This window comes from Trichoderma virens (genome assembly GCF_000170995.1).
Source record: "Trichoderma virens Gv29-8 chromosome Unknown TRIVIscaffold_77, whole genome shotgun sequence".
NCBI classification, from domain to species: Eukaryota; Fungi; Ascomycota; class Sordariomycetes; order Hypocreales; family Hypocreaceae; genus Trichoderma; species Trichoderma virens.
This window is the reverse complement of record NW_014013672.1, coordinates 1,698-26,891: the sequence shown is the minus strand read 5'-3', so window position 1 is coordinate 26,891 and position 25,194 is coordinate 1,698. Positions and strand designations below refer to the sequence as shown.

Sequence of the window (25,194 nt, the reverse complement as noted above, 5' to 3'; positions counted from 1 at the left end):
GCAAAAATGCAAAAATGCAAAAATAGATGCCCACTATCAGAGTCGAACTGATCACCTTGTCATGTCAAGTATTTACTAGTGACACGCTATACCGCTTAGCCAAGCGGGCTTCGAGCTATTTATAGTTGGCAAATTTGTATTTAATTATATAAAGCATGTTAAATTTTGAATCCTAACCTTATCAAGATGATGCGTTCTGAGTTAGATTCAGCAGAATACGTTTACTCCGAGCGTCAATCTTCAATGCTAAATCGTCTATTAAAAACTAGAAAATCGATTTTGAAGAGAGCAGTGTGATTCTCAATACGTCGCACTCGAAGTGATATACCCAATCAATATGTCATTAGTCGAAGACTCCGTGTCGTTTTGCTGCCACTGTTGTTATAGAGGAGCTTTTCCTAACTAATAGCTGGACTTTCGCGTAATAATTGACATCCATACATTTACGATACGTCTAGTATTTCAGAACCAGTCGCGTTGTAGAGTCTACGATTAGTGCGTCTTGGACCCAGATTTCGAGTATGAGAGAGAAGAGAGAAGCTCCTATGGAGGGCGCAGCCCCACGCTACAATAGCCCGAAACATGGTATTATTGCCGGCGAACAATCCCGAAATGCCGCTGTCTATTTTTGACTCCCGGCCCGATCAAAGAAACAATCGGCTATAGGCACTCTTATCTCCAAATACTCCGTACGTTAAGGAGTGTATTTACAAGGTTTCATGCACACTTGTACGCATCAGAGAGCCGCACAAGAAAGAGTCCAAACACTTTGCAGAAATGAATCAGTCTACGTCTACACTTTCTATCAGATGTGGCGATGAAAACTCCTGGCTCGTGCCATTGGAGCCTAAGCATTCCTAGAGAGGCGATTCGGTTCTCTTACATGGGCTGGGAATCTTGGCTCTCTAATGAATTCGGGCCTCATGATGGGCGTTCACCGGCTATATGTGCGCTTGTTACCAGTAAATATGGTCAAGTGATGACGCACCTGGCGGTAAAAATACTAGAACAGGCTAGAGCATCAGATGAAGATGAGGACCGTTCGCAGCAAGGAGATTCGGCATTTTCCTTGAGTTAGTGCACCACACTCGGAAAATTGCTTTGATCAAGATTAATGTGACCTCTGCTTGCATTGTCTGTTTGCTGCATGATCCATAGACCAAGAGTATCAGCGGCCGACTAAGATCACCAACTCAGATCAAGCTCTCGCATCTCCCTCGAAACACGAAATTGGTGGGGGTTTTACGATAAGCATAAATGTTGTCGCTCGGAGTACGGGGAATGGTTAATCACTTGCCTTGGATGGTTGCTGATGCTACATGAAGCACATGTGCAGCGTTAACCTTTGTGTGCCATGTATTTCAATCGGCAAATCTGATACATGACCTTACACAATGTGTGTATCACTCAACTTTGAGTATCTACCAAATTCATAGTAATATGACACATTTCTCGAGTTAATTGTTCATTTTTCGATACATCACAGCCACAGAAATCTTATAGACAAATAAAAATATAGCTTTCGTTAGATGGGGTGAACAATCCCACTTCTACTTATAAAGTCCTAAATTCGGAAATATTCCGTTGGAAACAGCTACACTTATTTGGCTGTATGTCCATTTAGGACGCCAATTCAAGTCAGGCAGTTCGAAAATTAACGTGAATAATCTACCATATTTTCCCTACGGAAAGTAACAGTGGAGATGAGGCAAGACATGGTGTACAATGAATGGCGCAAAAGCCTTTTGTGGCATCGTTCTGGATCTCATAGCTAGCTAAAATTATAGACAACTTACAAAGATTGGTTATTGTTTCCTTATTCCATCGCCGATTTTATGCCCGAAATTAAATGCGAATAATTCGTACTATCAGTGTGCAACTAAATAGAAGTTCACCTCAGAAAATTGCTTCCGACGGCTTTCTCATATTAACGGGATCTGCTTTCACTTTACCCAGACATTGTGTAAAATGCCGGGGTAATAGGAGGTCGGTGCTGGATAGGCGGGGATTGGTAATATTTCCTCCAACCATTACCGACGGCTTCTCCATATGTAATGCGACATCAGTATAGTTAGCGTGAATTGCCATTGAATTCTTCCTCGTATGAAAGGCGATTGTCTGTGAAACCACTCGCCCATTTCTGCTGCCATTGCGGAGCCGATTTTGCCGACATTAACGTAGCTAGTGCTCGAAATAGGTGGAGGGTGATAGGCTCAATTTGGCAAAACAAGTCTTTGTAAGAAACACAAATATGCCCGACGGGCAATTGACCACCATCGCAGGAAGATCTAGATGATCTAAGCTTTAAGAATCATGAGCCGAGAGTGACATGCGTTGATTGGACGAGCATCTCTGCACATACCAGATACGTACAAGACTAAGTTGGGTGTGGATTCATAAAGCGGCCGCCTTTCCCGGGTTGTGGCTATTGGTACTTGATGCATGTAGTTTTCAACTGACCAGACTGCCATCAAGGACGATGTCAGGGATTCCCCGCGTCGAAACTCCATTACGAAGGTCAGGTTCCGGCAGTTTTGTGGAGTTTAGTCCGGGGAGAGATGTTCGGACTGAAATTTACAATCATCAAACTTCCCTTTCAGCGGTTATCCCCATGAACATGATGTGTTCCGCGTGATAACCGACGGGCTTATAGCTTCATCATCTGGAATATAAATACAGAAGGAGACGTAACACAAGAACCACGAACTTGCCTGGAGAGAGCAGCTTTTTCTTGAGTCTCCATAGCAGCTCAGCTTGTTCCTCGAGAAAGGAGCAAGTTCTTCACAATGGGACTCCCTCGAGCATTGGTTGTGGCACTCGCCTACGGGTCAGTCGCACATGCATCATACGATGTCTTTGACTATGTAAATCCTCTGATTGGAACCAGCAATGGAGGTAACTATTCCTACGACGAAGATGATATCCATACAAAAAAGGAAGAGTAGAACTAATAATACACACAGGACACGTCTTTGCCGGCGCAACTCTTCCATTTGGTCTTGCCAAGGCAGTAGCCGATTCTGTGAATGACAACGCGGGCGGCTATGCCTCGGACGGCGGTCCCAGTAAGTTAACCATCTTACCAAGTTGTGATATATAGAATCTTTAGAGTGTTGTGACTAACAATGGTCGTTTAGTCTCTGGCTTCTCTCATATGCATGACAGCGGAACAGGTGGTGTAAGTAATTTCTCCCATTCCTTATGGGAGAAAAGTAGATGCTGACAGATAAAAGGGCGCTTCTCTTGGAAACTTCCCTCTGTTCCCTCAGAGTGGCTGCTCTGGTGGAAACCTTGACAACTGCTACTTCACCAAAACGGACCGCCAGTCTCTACCGATTGATGGTTCTATTGAGGCGCACCCTGGGTACTTTTCGGTTACTCTCAACACTTCCATTAAGGCGGAGATGACCGTATCAAATAAGACGGCATTGTACCGTTTCACCTTTCCGGATCAGCCTGTGCCTATGAAGGGTGGTGACGCAACGGGGGACAATGCGATCCCATATGAACCCGTAATCTTGGCCGATTTGACTGACCTGTCCGACTCTCGGAGCAAGGGAAGCGTTTCTGTCGATCCAAACAGTGGAAGAATTACTGGCTCAGGAACATTTAATCCGTCTTTCGGAGTTGGTACATATACTCTGTACTTCTGTACCGATTTCCAAGGCGCCAGCATCAAGAACACTGGCGTCTTCCAGAACAACAGGGCCGGTACCAACTTCAAGCAGCTCAACACCGAAACTGCCACCGTTACCGGTCCTCCTGTGCCTGGAGGCGCGTTCGTCCAATTCAATAAGCCCAGCAATAACCAGATTTTGGCCAGAGTTGGCTTGTCGTTTATTAGTGTGAACCAGGCATGCAGCAATGCTCAATCTGAGATCCCCAAGTTTGACTTCCAGGGAACTCTGGCGACTGCTGAGGATGCATGGCGACAGAAGTTGGGAGTCGTAAAGGCCGATAACACGGGAGTGGACCCAAACATTCTGACCACCTTCTATTCAGGATTGTATCGCTCCATGATCTCGCCTCAGGACTACACCGGAGAGAATCCTCTGTGGAAGAGCAATGAACCTTGTAAGTTTATGATTCCGCCTAATCCCTTTCATTCCAAACAGTATGTGTAGATGCGAAAGTTGTGGAACTAGCTGACTCCAGCCCAAATAGATTATGACTCCTTCTACTGCATCTGGGATTCATTCCGCAGCATCCACCCACTTCTTACCATTGTCGACCCGTACAGCCAAACACAGATGGTTCGTGCACTCATTGACATTTACCGTCACGAAGGAAAGCTTCCGGATTGCCGCATGACATTCTGCAAGGGTTGGACACAAGGTGGTAGCAATGCTGATATTGTGCTTGTGGACGCGTACTTGAAAGGCCTTCACAAGGGTGTTGATTGGCAGACTGGATACGAAGCCCTGATTTCGGATGCTGAAGGTTGGTCCACCGCGGTCTTCTTTTTATCGGATCTGCGAGTATGATGCTGACATGTGGCTAGATGAACCTGTGAATTGGGGTATCGAGGGACGTGGTGGATTAACCAGCTGGAAGGCGCTTGGGTATATCCCCACTGACGACTTTGACCCCAATGGTAAGATCCCCCCAAGATTGTGGTATCAATGTTCGATTCAGGATTTCTGACACATCAATAGGTGTCGGTACATTCTCGAGATCCATCTCTCGAACAGTCGAGTATGCCTACAACGACTTCTGCATCGCCGAGATGGCCGAGTCTCTGAACAAGAAGGGCGATGCTGAGAAGTACTTGAAGCGCTCCAAGAACTGGAAGAACATGTGGAACCCGAACCAGAACTCGTACGTCTACATCACCAATCCCGATGGCTCAACCGGCTATGTCGACAGTGGCTTTTACGGATTCTTGCAACCGAGATATCTCAATGGAACCTTTGGCTACCAGGATGCCATGATGTGCACGCCCATGTTCCGGTTCGACGACTGTTATTTGGTGCCCACTGGCCACGAGGTGAGACATCTTCTATATTCCTTTGGTGATGACACATGATATGGCGTCGAACCTCTACTTTCTTCCGTGTTGCTTACCAAATGTTACCATCTCAGACCTACGAGGGCAGCAGCTGGCTCTACACTTTCTTCGCCCCCCACGACATGGCCGATCTCATCACCACTCTTGGCGGCCCAGACACTTTTGTCAAACGTCTCCAGTTCCTCCACAACACCCCCAATTTGCTCTACTTTGGTGATGAACAAGCTTTCCTTCTCGTCTTCTTGTTCCACTACGCTGGTCGCCCAGGCTTGTCGTCGTACTATAGCCACCACTACATCCCCTCGCAGTTCAATGCCAATATCAACGGTATCCCCGGCAACGATGATTCCGGCGCAATGGGTGCCTTCAGCACTCTCACCATGATGGGCTTGTGGCCAATGGGCGGACAGAACGTGTACCTCATTCTGCCGCCGTTTTTCCCCGAGATCAGCATCAAGAACGGACTGACGGGCAAGACGGCGACGGTGAAGAACATCAACTTTGATGGAGGCTACGAAAACATTTACATCCAGAGCGCCAAGCTCAACGGCAAGCCGTACACAAAGAACTGGATCACGCATGACTTCTTTGCCAATGGAGGTGTGCTGGAGCTGACTCTGGGCAAGAATGAGAGCAGCTGGGGAACAGGCTCTGCCAGTCTGCCACCAAGCTTGGATCTGGATATTTAGATTTAGGGGATGAGCAACTGCTAGCTTTAAATTAGAAGAATGAAAGGATCTTTTGCAATCTCGTGTACAGGCGATATCGTATCTTGTCACTTATCCCTCAATTCGTCCATCACATATGATGTGCGTCTTTTCTGTCTATTAAAACTCTAAGTTTGGATCAAGTCTCATTGATATAATTATATAGAAACATTAAGCGTCTCCATCACTTCCTACTCAATCACGATATTCTGCCCTAAACTTCTCAGAGGTAATTTCCCTACTAATCCTTCGAGTCTACCAGAAGCTCTCATCACGTCCTTTGCATCTTCAGCAAAAGCCATCCTCACCCTCCCCACGCGTTCCCATGTCCCTCTCCCAGTCTTTTCTACTACCAAGAGCATCACCATGGCCTCTTCAACAAACCACAGCACGCTCATTTGCTCTCCTTGTCCATGTCGCATCAGGTACGCTTTGAGGCTCCCCAAGCATTCATCGCCTCCTAGACAAGCGGTTTCTGAGCCGCTTCCGCGACTCATTCGTACATCGACGCTGAGACCGCTAAATCGCCAGCCATCAGGGTGCGTGCCAGCCTTGACGCGATCCAGCACCAACGGATCCTTGACATGGAGGGCATATTTTCCGGGTCGGAATCGTGGAGGACCGGCAGCAGCGCTCATCGGCCCAAAGTCATATACCACAGAGCCATCAGGTGCCAATACTGCCATCTCAGGCGAGTATGTCCACTTCACAGACGATGGTTCATTCCTCGTCAGCTGTGTGGCCGCAACGTAGTGATGGTTGAGTATCTTTTTACCCTTCAACTTCATCTCGGGATCAGGGGAAGCGAGTGTAATAGACGAGAAGAGTTCCACGGGACCAGACCATCCTGCCCACGACCAACTCGGCAAATGATTCCTCCGCTTGGCCTGTGTACCAACTTTGTGATGCCAGAAACACGTCGATAAGGCGAATAAATGTCTCGTCCTTGGTATGCCGTTGTTTTCCTCTGTCGGTTCAGAAGCCAGTGGCGCCCATAAGGGGATACCCACCAAATTGCTCAACTTGCCTCTTCCAAGGGAGCTCTCTAACTCCCGCCATATTCCCAAGCTCGCATCCAGCGAGTCCTCGTCTCTACTCAAGTTCCTCCTTGTGTATTTCGTGATATGCTGGTCGACTTCTCGGAACACACTCAGCGTGCTCGCCTCACCCATCTTTTGAGGTAGCTTCTTCCACTGCTCCCAGCTACCGTCCATGTATGACACCCCGTTGAACAGCCCAGGACGCACAAAGTCGCACATACGTTTCTCCTCGGTGTCGTGGTAGAACTCAAACGGCAGGTCCAGCGCCTCGGGGCAGGTCATGCCCTCGCACTCCCAGTACATTTGCTGCTCCGTGAAGACGAGGCGTCGTCGAGAGAGAAGTCCCTCTTGGTAAGTCCATCCTCTTGTATACCACGTTGAGCGCTCGATGAGGAGGCGCGGATCTTGGAGGCTTGAGACGAGGGTTATGTTGGAAGTGGTGAATCTGTATTTCGGCTGAGCAGGTCTTGATGTTGATCCAACACCAGGAAGGCCGTGCATGGCATTCTCACCAGCGGCGGCAATGATGGTAAAAGCAGCTCCTCCGTATATCTCGTCCATCCGTTGAACATGTTCCCTCTTCTCCTCCTTTCTCTCGTCACTCGTACAGAAGCGGTCCACCCACAGATATCGGAAGCCCAGCTCGGTCACTACTGAGGCTGCATCTCGCACAACTTGCGGCCAGCTGCCATCAACATTTGCATCGCCCCATACATAACTCAGCGCCACATAATCCTCACGCAGTGATCTTTCAACCACCTGTGGCGGTGACTGAGCGCAGTCAATAAGCCGGAATCCCTGAATCTCCCTCCTCACCGGCCTCCGTGAACATCGTCCCTGGTGATGAGTGTCGCAGAAGTGAAGCCACTCTCGCACAATATTCATGTCTGCGCTCTTGTCAATCTCCCTCCCCCAGATACCTCTCTGCGTCCAGGAAGCATCGTCAGGCAGGCGGAATGTCGGTGATGGCAGTGGCGATGCCGTTGAATCGGGGACTGCCAGCTTTCCCTCGGCACCAGTCCTTCCCCTGGTTATATCTACCAGCATCTCGGGCCGCGTCCGGAGCAGCATGCCCGATTCTCGGAACCATTCGGGGTCCACATCGGGATCCCGGCCGCCGCCTTTGGTCTTGGAGATGACGGAGAAAAACGCTGGACTGAGGCCCTTGGCTCGCCCCTTGGCTGGATGATCCTGGCTGTGCATCTTGGTTGAGTCAATGAAGTAATTCGTGTCGCGCGTCGACAGTGCCACCAGGTTATATTCTCCGGGCTCCTGGCTTGGTACATGAAGCTCCCAGAACAGCTTGCACAAAGGACAAGTCGTGGCCCAGCGGTTCTCTTCCAGGTACCGGAGCCGAGACACAAAATGCTCCCTCGTCTCGAAATCTCCCGCAGCTCCGGCACCATCTGCCGGCCTGACGAAGGTGGCATCGACCTCATCCATGGTTTCTTCAATCTCAGCTGCCAGACGTGCACATGATTCACAGAGAGCCGGATCTCGATTTACGCCCAGCGACGACGGCGGCCGTGAGTTTGGACGTGAGCCTGTGGCGGCATCTGAGTGAGCCGATGGACTGCGGCTCTTTTGGCCGCTCAAACGGCGAATAAGCGATGAGCGCCGCGACCCGGAGCCGTCGCTGGCTCCTGGTGATGAGTCGACGGTCAGATGCTGGATCATGTTTCGCAGGGGGTTCTTTGACCGGCGACGCCCCGGCGAGGGCTGGTCGGCGGCGCCGGCAGATGCTCCGGGGTCCAGGTGGTCAGCCATGATGCATTTCCGGGGCTCCGGGTGCTCGTATGGAGTGCTTGGAGTTGTGAGATTGTGACGCCTGCTATCAGTATCGTCGTGGTGTTCGCGCTGCGTCAAAAGGGGGGGAGGGACGCATGTGTGTTTTATGTTATCTGCTGCGTTGTTTGACGGCCTGGCGCCAAACCGCCTGACCCCAGACGGCTGGAGATTTGAATGATTGGAAAGGAGCGAATGAGTTGAACGGCTTCAAGCAGGCCAGCAGGGGAAGAAAAGGGTCCAGAAATCTAGCGAGGGGTTTCAGTCCGTCTAAAGTGGTGGGTTTTTTAATGAATCGGTAATACAGAGAGCTTAAACTTCCGTTTCGCGAACCAGGAATATCTAGAGCAGCTGAACAACGTGTGCCGCCCGTGTAATAAGAAGAGCTGTTTATAAGGGGCCGGTTGAAGAAACGCCGAGCAGCATGTGAAATATATGTAGATAGATGCATGTGGTTTATATATATGTTACGTGTATCTTCCTCTGCTAGGTAGGTAGTACTGCCTCCTAGTATTTTGAGAAACTCGGTATGGGCCAAACAAACAAATCCTTTCAATTGACACATGCCTGACAAGTAGCCACCCATCGACGCTGTGCCACTGTGGCACTAGCAAACGCAGTTAGGAAAAGAAGACGGGAGAAAAAAAATCCACAGTCCCCTCTCTTGCAGGTGGAGTTTGCCTCATTTACTCTATTAATAACCGCAATCTTGCTGAGCCGCCCAGCGAAATCACATCCATTTGATCCCATAGCCATTGAGGCGCAGGGCCTTCAAAAAGCTGACCACGAAGAACCCTGGCAAGACGCATTTCCCTTGCAAGATTGGGTGGAGAAAAGGAGGCAAGCCGCTGAGATTGCAGATGATTTACGCCGTGACGGATCCCCCTCATGCCTCATGCATCAATGCACAGCTCCAATGCAAGATTCTGTGACAGCATGACTGGGCCGGGCTTCGGCTTTCCACTCAGCAAACGCCGCCTGGCGCTCCATCGTGATGCATCGTGATCTATGTGATTGGCGCCGGCTGCCAACTCTGGCGGCACGCGACCAGATAACCATGCAACAACCAGCTACTAGCACTTCTGAGGCGGCTAGCACATGTTTTGAAACAGGGAACTTACCATGGCCGGCCGTCGTGAGATTCACCGTCCATGACTCTGGCTCTGATCCTCCTGTTCTGTTTCGGGCCATCCCTTGATCAACACCCATTCCACACATGGTATGCTCGCGGCGCTAAAATCTTCAGCTCTTCTTCATGCTGTGATCTGGTCCTCACCGCTTGGATGTTTCTCTCTCGGCCTCGTTGCCGCGGGCGCTGCTCCGAGCTCCGCTCAGCTCCTCTCAGCTCAGCTCACGACAGGCAAAATGGGCGGAACAAGGTGCATGCAGAGGAACCTAGCAAGATCCGCAGCATGGCCGTGCCCCAAAAAAGCCCGAGCCAAGTACTAAATTCATCCTTCGTTCTTCTGCTTTTGCGTGTATCCTTTTGATCCGTACATACTATTGTAGGGATGGGATATGCACGGATCGTTCCATGGATGATCTAGAAAAAATCTTTCACGAAAATAGAATCCAGATAATACTAAGCCACCTTTTTTTTTTTGAACTACACAATGTCGACCCGTCTTTCTTACTTATACGACCAGCCAGATGCCCGCTTCTCTCCACTCATCCAAAGCACTGACATGTATCGCTCCGCAAGGCCGGATTACGACTCTTGGTATAGTGTTCACAAGACAAGAGGCGGAGCGCAAGTGTAAGCTAAGACGATCTATTGAAGACAGGGCGTACATAGTACAGAGGACATGGACATGTACCAGGTTTTGCATGCAGAGTGATCGTATGGCAAAATAACAGCATAGAGCGCATGCTTACTCAGGCTATACAGACCAGGGGATTAGAATAGCAATGCGTTTGTTGAGAAGGCATACCTTGGATTCTGAGAATCTCACAATGACGCGCTATACCCCAGTTCCAGCATGAGAAGGGCTCACCATAAATTATTTCTTTCCCCAAAGATCCAGACCACTTCCCTTTTGTATAATTAGAGATACTATATTTACCTTAGTCCATCTTATCTGCATGTGTTCGGATCATGTCCATCAGACGAGAGTAATATGTTGCTAATTACCGGGTAGGACACATTCAGTGAAAGAAGAATAAGTGACGGGATCCAATCCTTCCGCACTACCGCGTCTGTTCTGCGATAGAATGATGGAAACTTTAATAAAATAAGCATATAAGAATTTAAAAAAAAAAAAAAATGGTTTGCGCGTGAAGGAAGAGGCATACAACTTGCTTCACAACTTTAAGTGTTGGATTTTTGGTATTTGTCTAAAGAAATATTGCAACATGCTACATGCGAAGTCTTACGCCAGATAGATGTTATTCCCTCAGCAGCACTCATTAATAATGGGTCAATAATTTATCCTCTCCAGCATTAAGAGAGTGATTTTACTCAATGTTGAATCTTCATAATAGATGCATTAGCTGCGTGTGTGAGTGACTTGTGCAGCCATTTCGTTGTCTATTGGTCAACGCACCCTTGTCGGCCGTTAATGCACAGAACGCATTCTATATGAAAAGAAACATATGGGAGTTTTGAGCATATGAGATGTAATGGATAATTCGAATCCACCTCACTTGCTGGCTTCCTCTCCATAAATGCTGTAACTTGCGTCTATACGCGTTTGGTGCTTAGCTTGACTCTCTCTCACAACATTGAAGATTCGACGTGAACTCACCACAACTTGCATTGCAGAGGCATTTATAACAATTTCCATGGCTTATATACGCCAAATTTTTAGCAATTTTTATCATAGTGGAACAAGTTTACACATTCACATGATGCTGGGGGATGTTGGGGATGAGGCATGCTTTGTCTAAATTGTTTATTTCGTACATCGCCAAAGCTCGTCATCACCATCACTTATGCAAAATGAGTCTCTATCTATCGTTATTCTTCTCTTGTATGCATCTCAAATAATCGATGCCTAATAAACTACTTATTTTACCGTTTATGGAAGGCTTGGGAGGACTCTCTACGCAGCTGCTAGTTTTTCAGAGCAAACGCAAAATCTATTAGACGAGGCTAATTAGGGAAAGTTTTTCACTATTCTTGATTAGATCACGAATGCTTTGTCTAGGGCTGCCTGGTGTTATCTTGTAACGGAATAACAGGTAGTACTCTGCTTTGGATATGCTAAAGTGCTCGATGAATGTCTGGCTAGTCTCCCGAGCGCGAGGTACAAGACCGTAACTTTGCCTGCGAACTAAGGCATTGACCCATCAGGCATTTTGAGATGCGCAGTCCAAAAGGCCTTCACTTTTCCGTCCTCAAATAGAAGATAATGACAAGCTTTAATCATGTCGGGCTGTTCGTGTGGCCCCAGCTTCCAGTGCACGATGCCTAGATTTTGCGTAACAGCAATGTACCCTTCGTTGTCATGTGTAATGTAAAATTCAGGGAATTGGTTCTGTTCTTTTTGAATAGTCGCATTTACATTATCCCTGCCGCGAATGATGGCATGTTCGCCGGAATATTCGCCAGGCTGAAACCAGGTGACATCTTCGTGATATAATGGCTCCATTGCCTTGCTGCGGGCAATGTCATCGGATTCTCCAAACACGTTTTCAATATGCCTTTTCATCACTTTGCGCATCTTTTCCGGGTCTTCGCTCGGCGATGCAGAAATCGATATGGAAGGCTGCCGCTGGGACGTCATTGTGAGCCAAGTGCGATTGCCGTGAATCGAAAGCGTCTGCTGTGTATGGTGTGTCTTGGTAGATAAATTGCAAACCAGACAGCATGGATGGTATTTATCTCAGCTCCAATATCATATCAGCCTGTGGAATCATCAACTTTAGTGCTGATGTGAGGTTGGATACCACGTCACATCTGGGTTACTTTTCTTCCTACATTAACAAACGAACGGAACTATATCTCATTATAACTAAGGAAACTGATCTCGGGGTACAGATTTGGAAATTAATGGCCCGATCCTATAGAATATTTATACGGCTAGACCAGATGCCCAACCGGCAGTCGCCATTTATGCTGTGGCCTGCTCTATTGAGGTGGCAAGCGGGTATTAAAAAAGCAGGGACCGCAAAACGAATGTTCACACACAAAGTAACAAGAAGAGCACCATTTATGTGGATAAGCTGCCACTGTTGTGTGCGTATGGTTACTTTCTTGTGTGTTCCAAACCTTCAGATTCCCTTTTTTATTTTTATTTTTATTTTTAATCTTTTCTTGATACCCGCTTGGGTGATTAGGTGCCCGTTTGCAAAATGACTGAAACAATGCCTTACTTAAAATACTGTCCCTATCCTATGCATTTTCACAGATCCGGAGACATAAGCACATAGCTACGAAGTGATTTATTGCTTCGCAGTGGCTCTTTGTCTTTACGCAGCGCTCATCAGCCGCTGACGAATCTGTGGCTTGCTGGTGGCCTTCGGCCGAAACTAGACGATCAACATACATTCTTCTTCTGAGCCGATGGCTCACAGTCGAAAGTTTCGGAGCACTGTGCTTGCGGCCGAAATCATTTGGCACTCCGACAAAGTTTCGGACTTAGCTACGTCATGATCGGGTTATGATGTAGGAGCTCTCGAGTATAGATGTAATGTTTAAATGGCATGCTATGCCCGCTTTCAAAACAAACCAGATAACTCTAAAGTATTACTATTATTCAATCGTCACGGGTAGCTGCAATGTCTCAAACAATCAAGACTGTCAGTATCCCAAACATTGCCTGGGAGACTGCTGCCGACATTCTTTTCCCACCCAATTTTGACAATAACAAAAAGTATCCTGCGGTCGTGAGCGCTCACCCCATTGGCTCATGCAAAGAGCAAACCTCGGGCAACATCTATGGGAAAGCGTTAGCGGAGGCAGGCTATGTAGTTGTCGCTTTTGATGCGTCTTTCCAAGGCGCCTCTGGTGGTGAGCCTCGCTTTATTGAGGATCCGGAGTTCCGCGTCTCCGACTTCCGCTTCGTCGTCGACTACATCCAGACACTTCCCTATGTCGACGCTGAACGAATTGGAGTTCTTGGCATTTGCGGTGGAGGCGGCTATGCCATCAACGCAGCCATGACAGATTATCGGTTTAAATGCTGCATTGGCATCACCCCTGTTAACTTTGGTCGTCTCTCCCGCGAAGCGTTTGGCGAATACGACCCAGCTGGCGCCCTCGAAAAGATGGCTAAGCAGCGTACTATCGAGGCTCAGGGTGGACAACGCCTTGTTATCAACTTATTGCCGCCAACAGTCGAAGACGCCAAGAAAATTACCACAGATATCGACGTCTGCGAGGCCACTGAATACTACAAGACTTCCCGCGGTCAAACAGCCAATGGCTGTACTAGCGGCCTATTTTCGTTCAATAGCGCTGCCCTCGCGTGGGATGCCTTCAACCACGCGGAGGTACTCATGACCCGACCTCTAATGGTCGTAGTCGGTGATAAGCCAGGTGGCTTCGGAGCTTACCGTGATGCCCAAGAAGTCTATGGCAGGGTAGGTTCTAAGGATAAGAAGATAGTGGTATTGCCTGGAATTTCGCACTACATGCTTTACGATAAACCCGAAGCTGTTGATCCCGCGCTGGAACAAGTCATCCCCTTCCTTAAGAAGCACCTAGGCGAGGTAAATTAGGCATAGCAATAGCGTGGTTCTCAATGGAATAGTAAATTAGACCAAATATCAAAATAAGCGCGTGCATTTATCCAAAAGCCAAAAGACTAGTTACTGTCAAAATGTTGACAATTGCATGGGGTAGAAGCGTGGTAATAGTCTAATAGCTGGCGCTTCTTTTGGGGGTGACCCTTTCACCAAGTACTTTAGAACAAACCGTACGGCTTGATGCTAACTCCGGGCCTTTTCACCCGTAGATTACCCTTACCCAAGACATTTCCTCCATCATCACCGTCCTCTTTTCCGCCTTCAAGTTCTTTCTTATTTCAACATTGAATTCATTCAACAGGCCAACGCCTTGCAGAAAACCAATACCATCTTCAATCTTCCCTTTTCTTCTTCTTCTTCCCCTTTTGTTATAGAGCAATGAAGAGTCCAACCAGCGGCGGTCAGCAGTCGTTGAAGCGCAGGCGAGTGGTGACTTCCTGCTCGGAATGCTATCGCAGAAAACAAAGGGTTCCGCACACCCTCCCTTTTGACAGCCGAGGACTTTCTGTTGGTCTGATATTCTTTTAGTGTAACCGTAAAAATCCGTGTAACAACTGTCTGGCGCGCAATATACCTAATAAGTGCATGTTCAATACTCCGCCACCGTAAGTCGCCGTCAGCTGTTCATCTATTCTCAGCCCCGAGGCGGTCACCATCAACATGTATGTACAAACCTTGACTCTCATATCCAGGTCCACACCAGCTAGGGCACAACAGCTGGCAGTCTCAACAATCCGAGTCAGCGCAGATACAGCCCAATCGTTTGAAAGTGGACGCGAAAGAACCCAGGACTCTGTCGATCTTGGCTATTCGCTGGTTTCTGGCGATAATGCATTTGTTGGTTTGCAAGAGGTATATAAACCGCGGGATACCTGTTGCCAGGCATTTACTGACTCGTGTGAGATCCTTGGAAATGAAGAGTTTGAAGACGTCTCAGTCGCTTACAATAACGCCGTTGAAAATGTTCCATCAAAACGAGATACCGAAAGCCTTATCGCAAAGCTGCCCCCGAGAAATGTCACTGAAGCTCTGGTTGAATTTTTTTTCAATGAGGTAAACTGGCATTATTTTGTACTTGAACGATTATACTTTGATGACCTATTTTCGCGCTGGCCACCTAAAGGAGGGACAGAGCCCGTGAAATACCTAAAATCTACGCAGCTTTCAACAGAATTACGCTACTTCCCCTGCCTACTTTTTCAGGTCATCGCGTTGTCACTACAGTTCCTACCGCCTGATTGGGATGTTTTATCTATGTCGTCGTTAAAGGGACTTGCTACTTCAAGAACGTATAGCGATCTGGGTGATGAATTGTTATACTTTTTGGGACGGCCTGGGTTTGCCCTCGCCGCAGTCCAGGCGGACTTTCTCAGGTCATCGTGGTTGAAGAACTGCGGGCGAGGTGTTGAATCTTGGCATACTATCGGCAATGCTATCAGGTTCGTACAGTTGTTTGAGCCCCATAAAATGACTTTTTAGACGTTTGTGACAACTTCTTAATACTAGCTCGCAGACAAGCCCAGGAACTCGGACTACATCGCCAGAAGGAAATATACCAGTCAAGCCAAAGTAATATTGAGGAAACGCTAAGTATGTTCTGGTACGAACAAAATAAGAAACGCACATGGATCAACCTATTTGTGTGGGATGGGTAGGTTCATAAAGACTCAATTCTCTAAAGGCTTAGCTTCATGATCTGACTCCAGTAGTTACATGGCTATGATTCTTGGTCGCCCCCGTATGATTCACATGGACGACTGTGATGCGAAGCCACCCATGGATTGTAACATACCTGGTGATCCCTCTACGGCAATACCGATGACAGTGCGGCCCGAAGACAGACAGAGCATCTCAACCGCCTCAGCACCTCTTTTTCGATACGCTATCGCGCGCAAAGCACACGAGATGCGCGCTATCAGAGCGGACTGCCCTCGTCTAAAGAACTACTCTATTGTCAGAACACTCCACGAGGAAATAACCTCGATGGTGGAAGCATTGCCTGCATTTCTACGGTTAAAGAACCCAGACACTGCCTGGGACACAGACTTCCCATACCTGCCACAGCTCCGCCAGGAAGTGCAAGTCATGACAAATGTGTTTCTAATGACATTACACCGACCGCATATTATTTCTAATCTAGAGAGTCGAAGAGCCGCCTTACAGGCCGCACTTGAAACGCTGGATTGCCAGCAGTCCTCCTTTGCGCATGCCAAACAGCACCAATACCACCTATTTGGCTTCGCTTTTTACACAGTCGATGCCTCATTTCTGCTCTCCATCATCATGATTCTATTTCCGCCGCAGAGCCATGAGACCAAGCAAAAAATCAGCAACAGCCTTCAGCAAGCGATTGAGAGCCTCTCTGCTATGAAGACTTCTAATGCGATAGCGGCTGCAGGCTTGGATATTATCCAGCGTTGCTATCAAAGGGTAAAGAGCTCTCCCGAATCATCCAGCAGCATATCTGAGGCGAGGACACCCTCATATGAGACCCCGGCGGATGGATTGCATAGCCTTATAAAGGATCTCGGCCAGCAGGACTTTCTTCCACTTGCAGATTCGCAATCCAATCTCCCTCAGCCCAATACGGCTTCTGGACTTGCCTATTCGACTACTCTTTCCCAACCAATCCTAGAGAACTTCAATCAAACGTATTGGTTGGATCAGTTAAATATCATTGATCCACTCATCTATGATCAAGATCTTGGCAATCTGTGGGAAAATTTGTTTGATTGATCAGACTATTGACTTTTAGCATGGATTTTTGCCCTGGGAGGCTTCGTATCCAGTACCGACTGCTGTTTCCCTTTCTTTCTGTACCATAAACGCTAGTTCAGATGCCGAAAATCATTGCATTAGTTCCACCCTTCTACTTAATCTTCATGCGATTTAAATTATATATGAGTGGGTATGTTCTTATCGAGAACTCCAAATGATGGGAGATTGTGATTCAAGTGAAGGTAGCGCTAAAGGGCTCTGCGGAGCATCCACTATGTTGGCTGGGCTCTTGAAGCTGTTCTCGTCCATCTGATGTGTACATGTATTTACAATTGCTAATCACTGATCCTGCTTATACATTCTCATATCCAGACGGACTATCTAATAATTCATAGCAGCACAGCCATTCTTAGTTCGACGGAGCTTTTTAAGTTTGACTAATCGTAACACTGGAGTTAAGAGTTCGGCCGAACGATCTCGGATTTAGTACTCATCGCACCAACTCATCACCAGAAACGTCTATCGGCCGATGATATTTCGGCCGAACTACCTGCGATAGATCAGCCTTTCCCACACAAGCCAGTGACATAAAATGCAGCAACCGCAACAGGAGATGTGAATTAAACATCCATCATTATCATAATATTTCATCTAAACAGCAAATCAAGCTCCTAAACAATCCAGACAGTAAAATTCATTTACATCATGTCCCAAATTTCGATTAAAAAAGGTCCCATCAGCCTCTCCGGCCTCCTCTTCAAGCCGACAGGGCAGTCCGGGAAGACACCGGGTCTCGTTGTTGTCCATCCAGGTGGTGGTGTCAAGGAACAGACTGCAGGCACATATGCGAAAAAGCTTGCTGAGGCAGGCTTTACGACAATCGCCTATGATGCGGCCTTCCAGGGTGCCAGCGGAGGAGAGCCTCATTTCCTCGAAGATCCAAATGAGCGTGTGAGCGATGTCTACGCTGTCATCGATTACCTCCAGAATCTTGACTCAGTGGACTCAGACAAGATTGGCGTACTGGGCATCTGCGCCGGAGGTGGCTACGCAGTTGCCGCCGCCAAGGGAGACCAGCGATTGAAAGCTGTGGCAACCGTCAGCATGGTGAACATTGGAGATTCCGCACGGCTTGGGTGGGATGGCGATGAGGACCCATTGGAGAAACTTGCCTCCTTGAAGGCAGCGGCAGCCCAGATCACCGCCGAGGCGAAAGGTGCTGAACGTGCAGCTGCACCATATGTCCCTCCCCAGCCTGATGACAAGACCCCTCGAGATATGAGGGAGGCTAGCGACTACTACCTTACGCCCCGGGCTCAGCATCCCCGTGCCGAAAACAAGATGCTGTATCTTAGCTTCCCCCGTGTTCTCACCTTCGACGCGTTCCACCTCGCAGATGTCTTCCTCAAGCAACCCGTTCTTCTCATTGCTGGTTCTGATGCTGGATCGCTGTGGCATACCCAGAAATTGGACAAACTTATTGGTGGTGCGACTAGGAAGGTCATTGTTCCAAATGGAGCGCATATGGACTTTTACGATAACGAAACCTACGTGGGCCCTGCAGCGCTGGATGTTGCTGAGTTTATGAAAAAGCACTTGTCATGAATGCTTGATGATGGAGAAGTCTTATCATTCAATACGAGCTGTCACAAAAACGAATGCTTCTATGTGGATCCATTGTAATAATAGTTTTTGTAGTAGTCTGTTTGATCAATAAACTACCAACTTGGCTAAACAAAGGCTTCTGAAGAATTAGATCTGAGAGTTCGAATGCCAGTCATAGAATGGAGTCATTTATGAGATATCTGTGTGCTCGACGCCACAAAGAACTGAAATGCTGGCAAATGAGTTTGTTAAGAGGAATACCAGGAAAAGATTGACAGTTGGCAAGCAAATGTTTTTGTCATCTGGCAGCGGCAAAAGTGAATTAATAGCCCCCTGCCGTGTGTAATCAGCTATGACCAATAGAAATGATATTCAGTCGGTCCTTAAAGAGGTGATAAGATGGAGCAAGGCATTAGAGAGCTCCTCTTGCTTCGGTCAAAATACCTCACCCAAATACATTCAATACTGAGACAGCTCTGCTAGGTTCGGCAAATGCATTTCAATAGCCTGTAATATTGCTTCTCAGGGATGCGTGGCCCGAACGCAAGCTATGTGGACCCAAGGAAGATTTGAAGCTCAGAGACTCAAAGAACTGAAAAGAACTACAAACGATGGAGAAGCTAGCCCAACAGTGGGAGAAAGTTTCTCATCCTCGATAGCCCATACTAAGAAGCCACGACAGCTTTTCCCCCTGAGTCATTACTCATTTTGCCGCCATTATGTTCATCTAAGAATTCGAAAGTAGGCCAGAGGGTGTGAGCGAAGGTAGATCTGTAACATCTATCATGCCAAAAAATGGAAATACCCTATCATGGATATCCATAGTTTCTAGATAACTGGTGTGACATATGAAATATTAAGGAGGTAGGCTGTATAATGATATGAATTGGTAGTTGCAGAATGAACTAGGGCTCGGATTGTGTCGGCTTTTTGCTCTCTCCAGAACAGAGAGAGACAAGGGCCTGTTGAGGCAGTGTGGTTAACCTCGGAATGAATATAAGTCAATCTAGCTAACCCTTTCCACATCTTATATGCCCTTCCAGATTCAATGGCCTCTTAAATGTCTGGTGAAGCTAAAGAGAGCCAGCAAGTTTGCCAACTATGGAGAGATTATCATCTTCGTAATTATGTTGGGGTGGGGGGAGAGAGGTTTTCGTGGAATCTCTCCATCTTAGAAATCTGTTCTCAATGCTCAGAGTTTTTCAGGGAGCCTTTGTGATATTTGCCACTCCCCCCCTTTTTTTGATCTGGGAGACGTGTTCTACGACAGTAAGCAGCGGACGACAGGCTCCATGTGCATATCTAAATCTCCAACACATCCCGAGACTCTAGAGATCCTACAGAAGATGATTCACATCGGTAAAACTTTCTAGCTTTGCTCATTCAAGATATCCCGATTGATGGAGATGCCGTGAATCCAGACCATCGGCCATTCGAGAAGTATACTCATGGTGGATAGAGCCTAAGAGCACATCCAGAGTCGCCCCCGCCGAACACCGAGTAATTGCCGCCGTGCCATTGCAAACTAATGCGCATAGTATGCATTAACGGCAGCACTGCCCATTTTGCCAGGTAGAGCGGGGGGAACTCTAAAAGACGGTAGCTGCGGGATAGAATACGAGCATCTCGCCCCTTGAGTCATCATAGCTCACTACCCCAAAGATGGCAAGATACAGTATTAACGGAAGTTACGGGGCAATAAACAGTTTCATGAAATTTGAGTTTACTTGGAATCGCATCGCTGATCTATGAGTTTTTGGAATGTAACCAAGTTTAGCGTTGGTCTAGCTTAGGCACTCAGCTACTATGTACACAACTAAGGTAGGCATTGAGTTCATACAATTGAGTTCATACAATTTTCCAAAGACCCAGCCTTGCAAGTGGGTATGAAAAAGAGACCGCAAAATGAATGCGTGCATATGTTAGAATAATATGAGCAGCATTGCAAAGCAGAATGATTATTAGCTTGTTATCCGGAGCTGTATGCTGATTGTTTCCCGAACCCCCCGCCGTGTGTTATCCCTTTAGCTGAATCCCTGTTTATGAAACCTTAGCGACGGTGGCTGAATCCAGGTCAAGGGCAGCTCACACATTTTTGCCCCCATATATTTGACATGCAACTAATGACACGGCCTGTTCCCTTTTCAAGCATTGCCTTATTACTTGTCAAATATCAGCGTCGGTTGTTGCAACTATTACGTTATTTCTTTCACAGTTCTTTCTGATGTCGGTAGATGGTTGCACCGCACAAGATGAGAGAGACTATGCTATATAGCTTCGATTATCTCGATCGAAATAATACACTTTTCATCAATCTTGGATATCCGTACAAATTGAACACATCTGTATTCCTTCATCAACTACAAGCAAATCAACTTTCTTGATACCGACATTATGGCTAGCACTGTTGGCAAGGTGAGACACCCATTTCACCCCCAAACACCTTCAGATCTTGAATCTACGGCAGTAGATGGGGAGCATTAGACCCGCAACGTCTCATTGTACCACAGAATTGTTGTTTCCTAGAACTTTAGCTAACGTACATTTTTTAGACTATCACCTGCAAGGTATATGCGCCTCTGTTCAATTTTCTGGGTCCTTTTAGACTCACTCAGAACTTGTTGGGCTGACTTGTACTAGGCCGCTATTGCGTGGGCTGCGGGAGAGCCATTCTCTATTGAGGATGTCGAGGTTGCCCCCCCCAAAGCTCATGAAGTTCGCATTCAGATTCTCAACACGGGCGTTTGCCACACGGGTGCGTTTTTCAAGATTATTATCTGATTTTGGTTCAAATTGGTTGACATGTGAGATCACAATGCAGATGCCTACACTCTTTCCGGGAAGGACCCCGAGGGAGCTTTCCCTGTTATCCTTGGACACGAAGGTGCAGGCATCGTTGAGTCAGTTGGTGAAGGCGTGACTAATGTGAAGCCCGGTGACCGAGTGATCGCACTCTAGTAAGTTTTGCTTTAGGACTTCACCGGTATGAACGCTTGCTGATAACTATAAGCACTCCGGAATGCGGCGAGTGTAAATTTTGCAAGTCCGGAAAGACCAACCTGTGCCAAAAGATTCGTGCTACCCAGGGCAAAGGCGTGATGCCCGATGGCACTACTCGCTTCCGAGCTCGCGGCAAAGACATTCTGCACTACATGGGAACGTCTACCTTCACCCAGTATACAGTTGTTGCCGACATCTCAGTTGTGGCCATTAACTCTAAGGCACCCACTGACCGTGCGTGCTTATTGGGTTGCGGAATTACTACAGGCTATGGCGCTGCAACCGTTACTGCCAAGGTCGAGGAAGGATCTAACATTGCCGTCTTTGGAGCTGGATGCATTGGCTTGTCTGTGATTGAGGGTGCAGTCAAGAACAAGGCCGGCAAAATCATCGTTGTCGACGTGAACGATGATAAGGAAGCCTGGGCCCGCAAGTTTGGTGCCACCGACTTTGTGAACCCCACTAAGTTGGGTGGAAAGACCATCCAGGAGAAGTTGATCGAGATGACAGATGGCGGGTGTGACTACACTTTCGATTGCACAGGAAATGTTGGTGTTATGCGAGCTGCTCTTGAAGCTTGCCACAAAGGTTGGGGTGAAAGCATTATCATCGGCGTTGCTGCAGCCGGCCAGGAGATCTCCACTAGGCGTAAGTTTTCTCCCGCATCTACTTTGTGTACGAGAACCCGTTTCTAACCTGATCAATAGCATTCCAACTAGTCACTGGACGTGTTTGGAGAGGCTGTGCATTCGGTGGCATCAAAGGTCGCTCTCAGCTGCCGAGTCTCGTTGAAGACTACCTTGAAGGCTACCTCAAGGTTGACGACTATATTACTCATCGTGAAACATTGGGTACCATCAACACAGCCTTTCAACACATGAAGAGCGGTGACTGTATCCGCTGTGTCTTGGATATGGAGGCCTAAGCCTTGCGCAAGGAAAAGCTCATATTACTTGTGAAATACTTGGATAGCCAATGCTTAATACTAGGCCTCATAGCAATCAGATTGGTTTCAGCTACCACTTATGAGCGACGTGACTACAGTGCCCGTTTGTTTTGACATGACCACTCCACTAAAATCAAGCTAGAACCTTTATTTTCTTAGACTTACACCCATTAATTGTATAGGTGCAAGGTCGCCATATTTATCACCTGATAGTTGCTCGGCGTATGTGTTGTAGCCCTGAAAAATTAAAACACAAGAGAATTTAGAATGCTGTGAAATTAGTATTGGTGCGGCAGCTAACTGATAAGTTACTTACATGTTTAACTGTTCTCGAATCCACTTGGTTACTATTGCAGTTGAGTTTCACGACCAATATCACAGTCACAGGTCAGGAATCTATCAGCGTTTCAAAGATTTGTAAAGATAGCTAATTATGGTCTTGAGAAGTAACTAGTATCACATGGCACATGAATCATGGTAATTCCTGTTGCTATAAATGGACCTCGTCATGAAAAGAGGACCGGCTTTGCTCTCCTGTGCCCTTTAGGATGCAAAGAATGGCTCACAGCGTAGCCGCCCCCACCGCAATCATGACCCAAGAAAAAAGATGAGACATTCATCAAGAAGGTGCTGCCTAAGCCCAACCTGTCATACAGGGGAAAAAAAAAAAAAGCCTACAAAAGATGTTATTTCATTGAGCTCGTCATTAACGATAATACAGATTCGGCATATAATTTGGACTAGTATTTGGTTTCTGAAGTTGGAGGCTATTATAAGAAGCTGCAAAGAGGATGACGGATTATCAAGATTATGTTAGAACACTAGAGCGATTTCCGCATTGTCACTAATTGCGAATGATCTCTCTTCCATCCAACCAGTCCATGAACCATGCGTATCCCATCAGGATTTTTCTCCGCCATGATCGCGTCCAGAAGAAATTGCCAGATCTCCAACTCAACCACGCTCCGTAGCCTGTATATTCACGTTTGCCCTGGACTACGCCGTCCCATCTTCCTGTGTATGTGACTAGTGAGCGCTGCTTGTATTCAAATGGAGCCTTATAGTTCTGATTCAAAACCTTGATGATATAATCCGCTTTTTGAATCGCAACTTCGGCTGTTGTTGGTAAGGTCCCATCTTCGATATCTGCCGCATCTCCCATCGCAAATACATTTTGCATGATACTGCCATCCGGTGCAAAAGTATTGAGATGGTCATCTGTTAAAATTCGTCTCAGGCCTTGCTCAGTCTTTCGAACGTTCAGGTTGTCAACCAGCGGAATGGATTTATTTCCAGTAGCCCAAATGAGCATCCCATAACCGGTAGCCCCTTCCTCCTTAGTTTCAATTGTATCTGGGGTAACTTTGAGGATGTGAGTGTTCGTTTTGATATTGACTTTGCCGGTTGTAAGGGCGCTAGTCGCATATTCTGCCAGTTTTTGATCGAATGGCGCCAGAATCTGGGGGCCACATCGTATACCGAAACAGATGCTTTGCCCTTTAGGTGTGGGAACAAGACTCCGACGTCTCCATCGAACAAATCTGTCAACTCAGCCGCTACCTCGATACCGGTAGGACCTCCGCCAACAATGGCCACATGCAGTAGTTGCCTCTGGCGGTCTTTTGATGTCCCTGGCAACGAAGCCATTTCAAGGATCTCGTTCAATCGGCTACGAACCATGTTCGCATTGGCGACATTCTTGACGAAGATGGCATTCTCTGATACGCCAGGGATACCGAATGTGTTGCTGCGACAGCCTGGTGTAAGAATAACCTTGTCATAGTTGACAGTAAAACGCTCGTCCTTTAGCTGATCGAATGCAGGCTGACATATAAGTGTTTGAATTTTGAAATCAATGTCGATGACAAAAGCCTTGATATACTTTGCATGAAAGTCCCTTCGTCGGAGGGGCTCATGCGCCAGTCGAGGGTCAAACAGTCCACAAGCAGCACTTGCCAACAGTGGAGTTACTGCAGATGTGTTCTCTGGCGAGATGACGGTAATGTCATATTTTCTATGATCAATACCGTAGCCCAGTCGATAGCCACCCCAACCACTTCCGATGATGATGACCTTTTGTTTCTGCTCAGCCATATTTGTTTTGTTGGTAAATGATTTGTGGGTAGATGAGTGAAGTTTGTTTTCTGTCGAGTGATAGATAGTGCAGTCTTCAAGTAAGGACACGTCAAATGGACTATCGTACTTATAGCAGAGGAACGCCTGAATTCTGAGTGAGGACCAGAAACTAGCATCAAAATCACGGTGAACCACTGACGTCACAAAATGCAACATAATCAACCCTAAAGAGGCAAAGTAAATTACAGGACTAGGAGGTTCCAAGCGAATGGAACTTAGACACGTACAGGCCCAGATTCAATCTTTGGCTATTTGTTCCGTCTGCACTGCTGGCTGGACTAGTCTCTATGGGTGTGATCTAACTCATCTAGTTTTCCAGGCCAACTAATTAGCCAGTTACTTTTAACTAGCAAAATTAGTGGAGATAAGAACTTATACCTTAATAATCCTAGTTATTAAATTAGGCTAAAATAATTAAAATAACTATTATTACTTTAATAAAGTTTTTAAAATAAACTAACTGCTCCGTAAAGCTAAAGATAAAAGGTATTTTAAAATATAAAGTAATCCTACTGTATTTTAAGTTACTATAAATTAAATAATAAAAAACTTATTATAAAG

At 47.0% G+C, this 25,194-nt stretch overlaps 8 protein-coding genes across 8 annotated transcripts; 5 read left to right on the top strand and 3 right to left on the bottom strand.

Annotated features, from left to right (window-relative positions):
- Positions 1–2,786: 2,786 nt before the first annotated feature.
- TRIVIDRAFT_59191 (glycoside hydrolase family 92 protein) lies at positions 2,787–5,697 on the top strand (the record flags this gene model as incomplete). Its single annotated transcript, XM_014099529.1, has 8 exons — positions 2,787–2,895; positions 2,964–3,065; positions 3,138–3,178; positions 3,234–4,074; positions 4,165–4,440; positions 4,502–4,594; positions 4,656–4,987; positions 5,083–5,697. The coding sequence occupies 8 exons, from the start codon at positions 2,787–2,789 to the stop codon at positions 5,695–5,697; spliced, it is 2,409 nt and encodes an 802-aa protein (XP_013955004.1).
- A 209-nt stretch (positions 5,698–5,906) lies between these two features.
- TRIVIDRAFT_59190 (uncharacterized protein) lies at positions 5,907–8,522 on the bottom strand (the record flags this gene model as incomplete). Its single annotated transcript, XM_014099528.1, has 1 exon — positions 5,907–8,522. The coding sequence occupies one exon, from the start codon at positions 8,520–8,522 to the stop codon at positions 5,907–5,909; it is 2,616 nt and encodes an 871-aa protein (XP_013955003.1).
- Positions 8,523–11,812: 3,290 nt separating this feature from the next.
- Positions 11,813–12,265, bottom strand: TRIVIDRAFT_202431 (uncharacterized protein; the record flags this gene model as incomplete). The annotated part of the gene is made up of 1 exon (XM_014099527.1): positions 11,813–12,265. The coding sequence occupies one exon, from the start codon at positions 12,263–12,265 to the stop codon at positions 11,813–11,815; it is 453 nt and encodes a 150-aa protein (XP_013955002.1).
- Positions 12,266–13,240: 975 nt separating this feature from the next.
- On the top strand, positions 13,241–14,241 carry TRIVIDRAFT_216294 (uncharacterized protein; the record flags this gene model as incomplete). Its single annotated transcript, XM_014099526.1, has 1 exon — positions 13,241–14,241. One exon carries the CDS (start codon positions 13,260–13,262, stop codon positions 14,199–14,201), a length of 942 nt encoding a protein of 313 aa, XP_013955001.1.
- A 1,241-nt stretch (positions 14,242–15,482) lies between these two features.
- TRIVIDRAFT_153605 (uncharacterized protein) lies at positions 15,483–16,964 on the top strand (the record flags this gene model as incomplete). Its single annotated transcript, XM_014099525.1, has 3 exons — positions 15,483–15,667; positions 15,742–15,879; positions 15,938–16,964. The coding sequence occupies 3 exons, from the start codon at positions 15,483–15,485 to the stop codon at positions 16,962–16,964; spliced, it is 1,350 nt and encodes a 449-aa protein (XP_013955000.1).
- A 687-nt stretch (positions 16,965–17,651) lies between these two features.
- On the top strand, positions 17,652–18,551 carry TRIVIDRAFT_50413 (uncharacterized protein; the record flags this gene model as incomplete). Its single annotated transcript, XM_014099524.1, has 1 exon — positions 17,652–18,551. The coding sequence occupies one exon, from the start codon at positions 17,652–17,654 to the stop codon at positions 18,549–18,551; it is 900 nt and encodes a 299-aa protein (XP_013954999.1).
- A 2,394-nt stretch (positions 18,552–20,945) lies between these two features.
- Positions 20,946–22,476, top strand: TRIVIDRAFT_59188 (uncharacterized protein; the record flags this gene model as incomplete). Its single annotated transcript, XM_014099523.1, has 5 exons — positions 20,946–20,966; positions 21,192–21,306; positions 21,373–21,508; positions 21,562–22,199; positions 22,259–22,476. 5 exons carry the CDS (start codon positions 20,946–20,948, stop codon positions 22,474–22,476), a joined length of 1,128 nt encoding a protein of 375 aa, XP_013954998.1.
- An 865-nt stretch (positions 22,477–23,341) lies between these two features.
- Positions 23,342–24,591, bottom strand: TRIVIDRAFT_223500 (uncharacterized protein; the record flags this gene model as incomplete). Its single annotated transcript, XM_014099522.1, has 2 exons — positions 23,342–23,956; positions 24,022–24,591. 2 exons carry the CDS (start codon positions 24,589–24,591, stop codon positions 23,342–23,344), a joined length of 1,185 nt encoding a protein of 394 aa, XP_013954997.1.
- Positions 24,592–25,194: the final 603 nt, after the last annotated feature.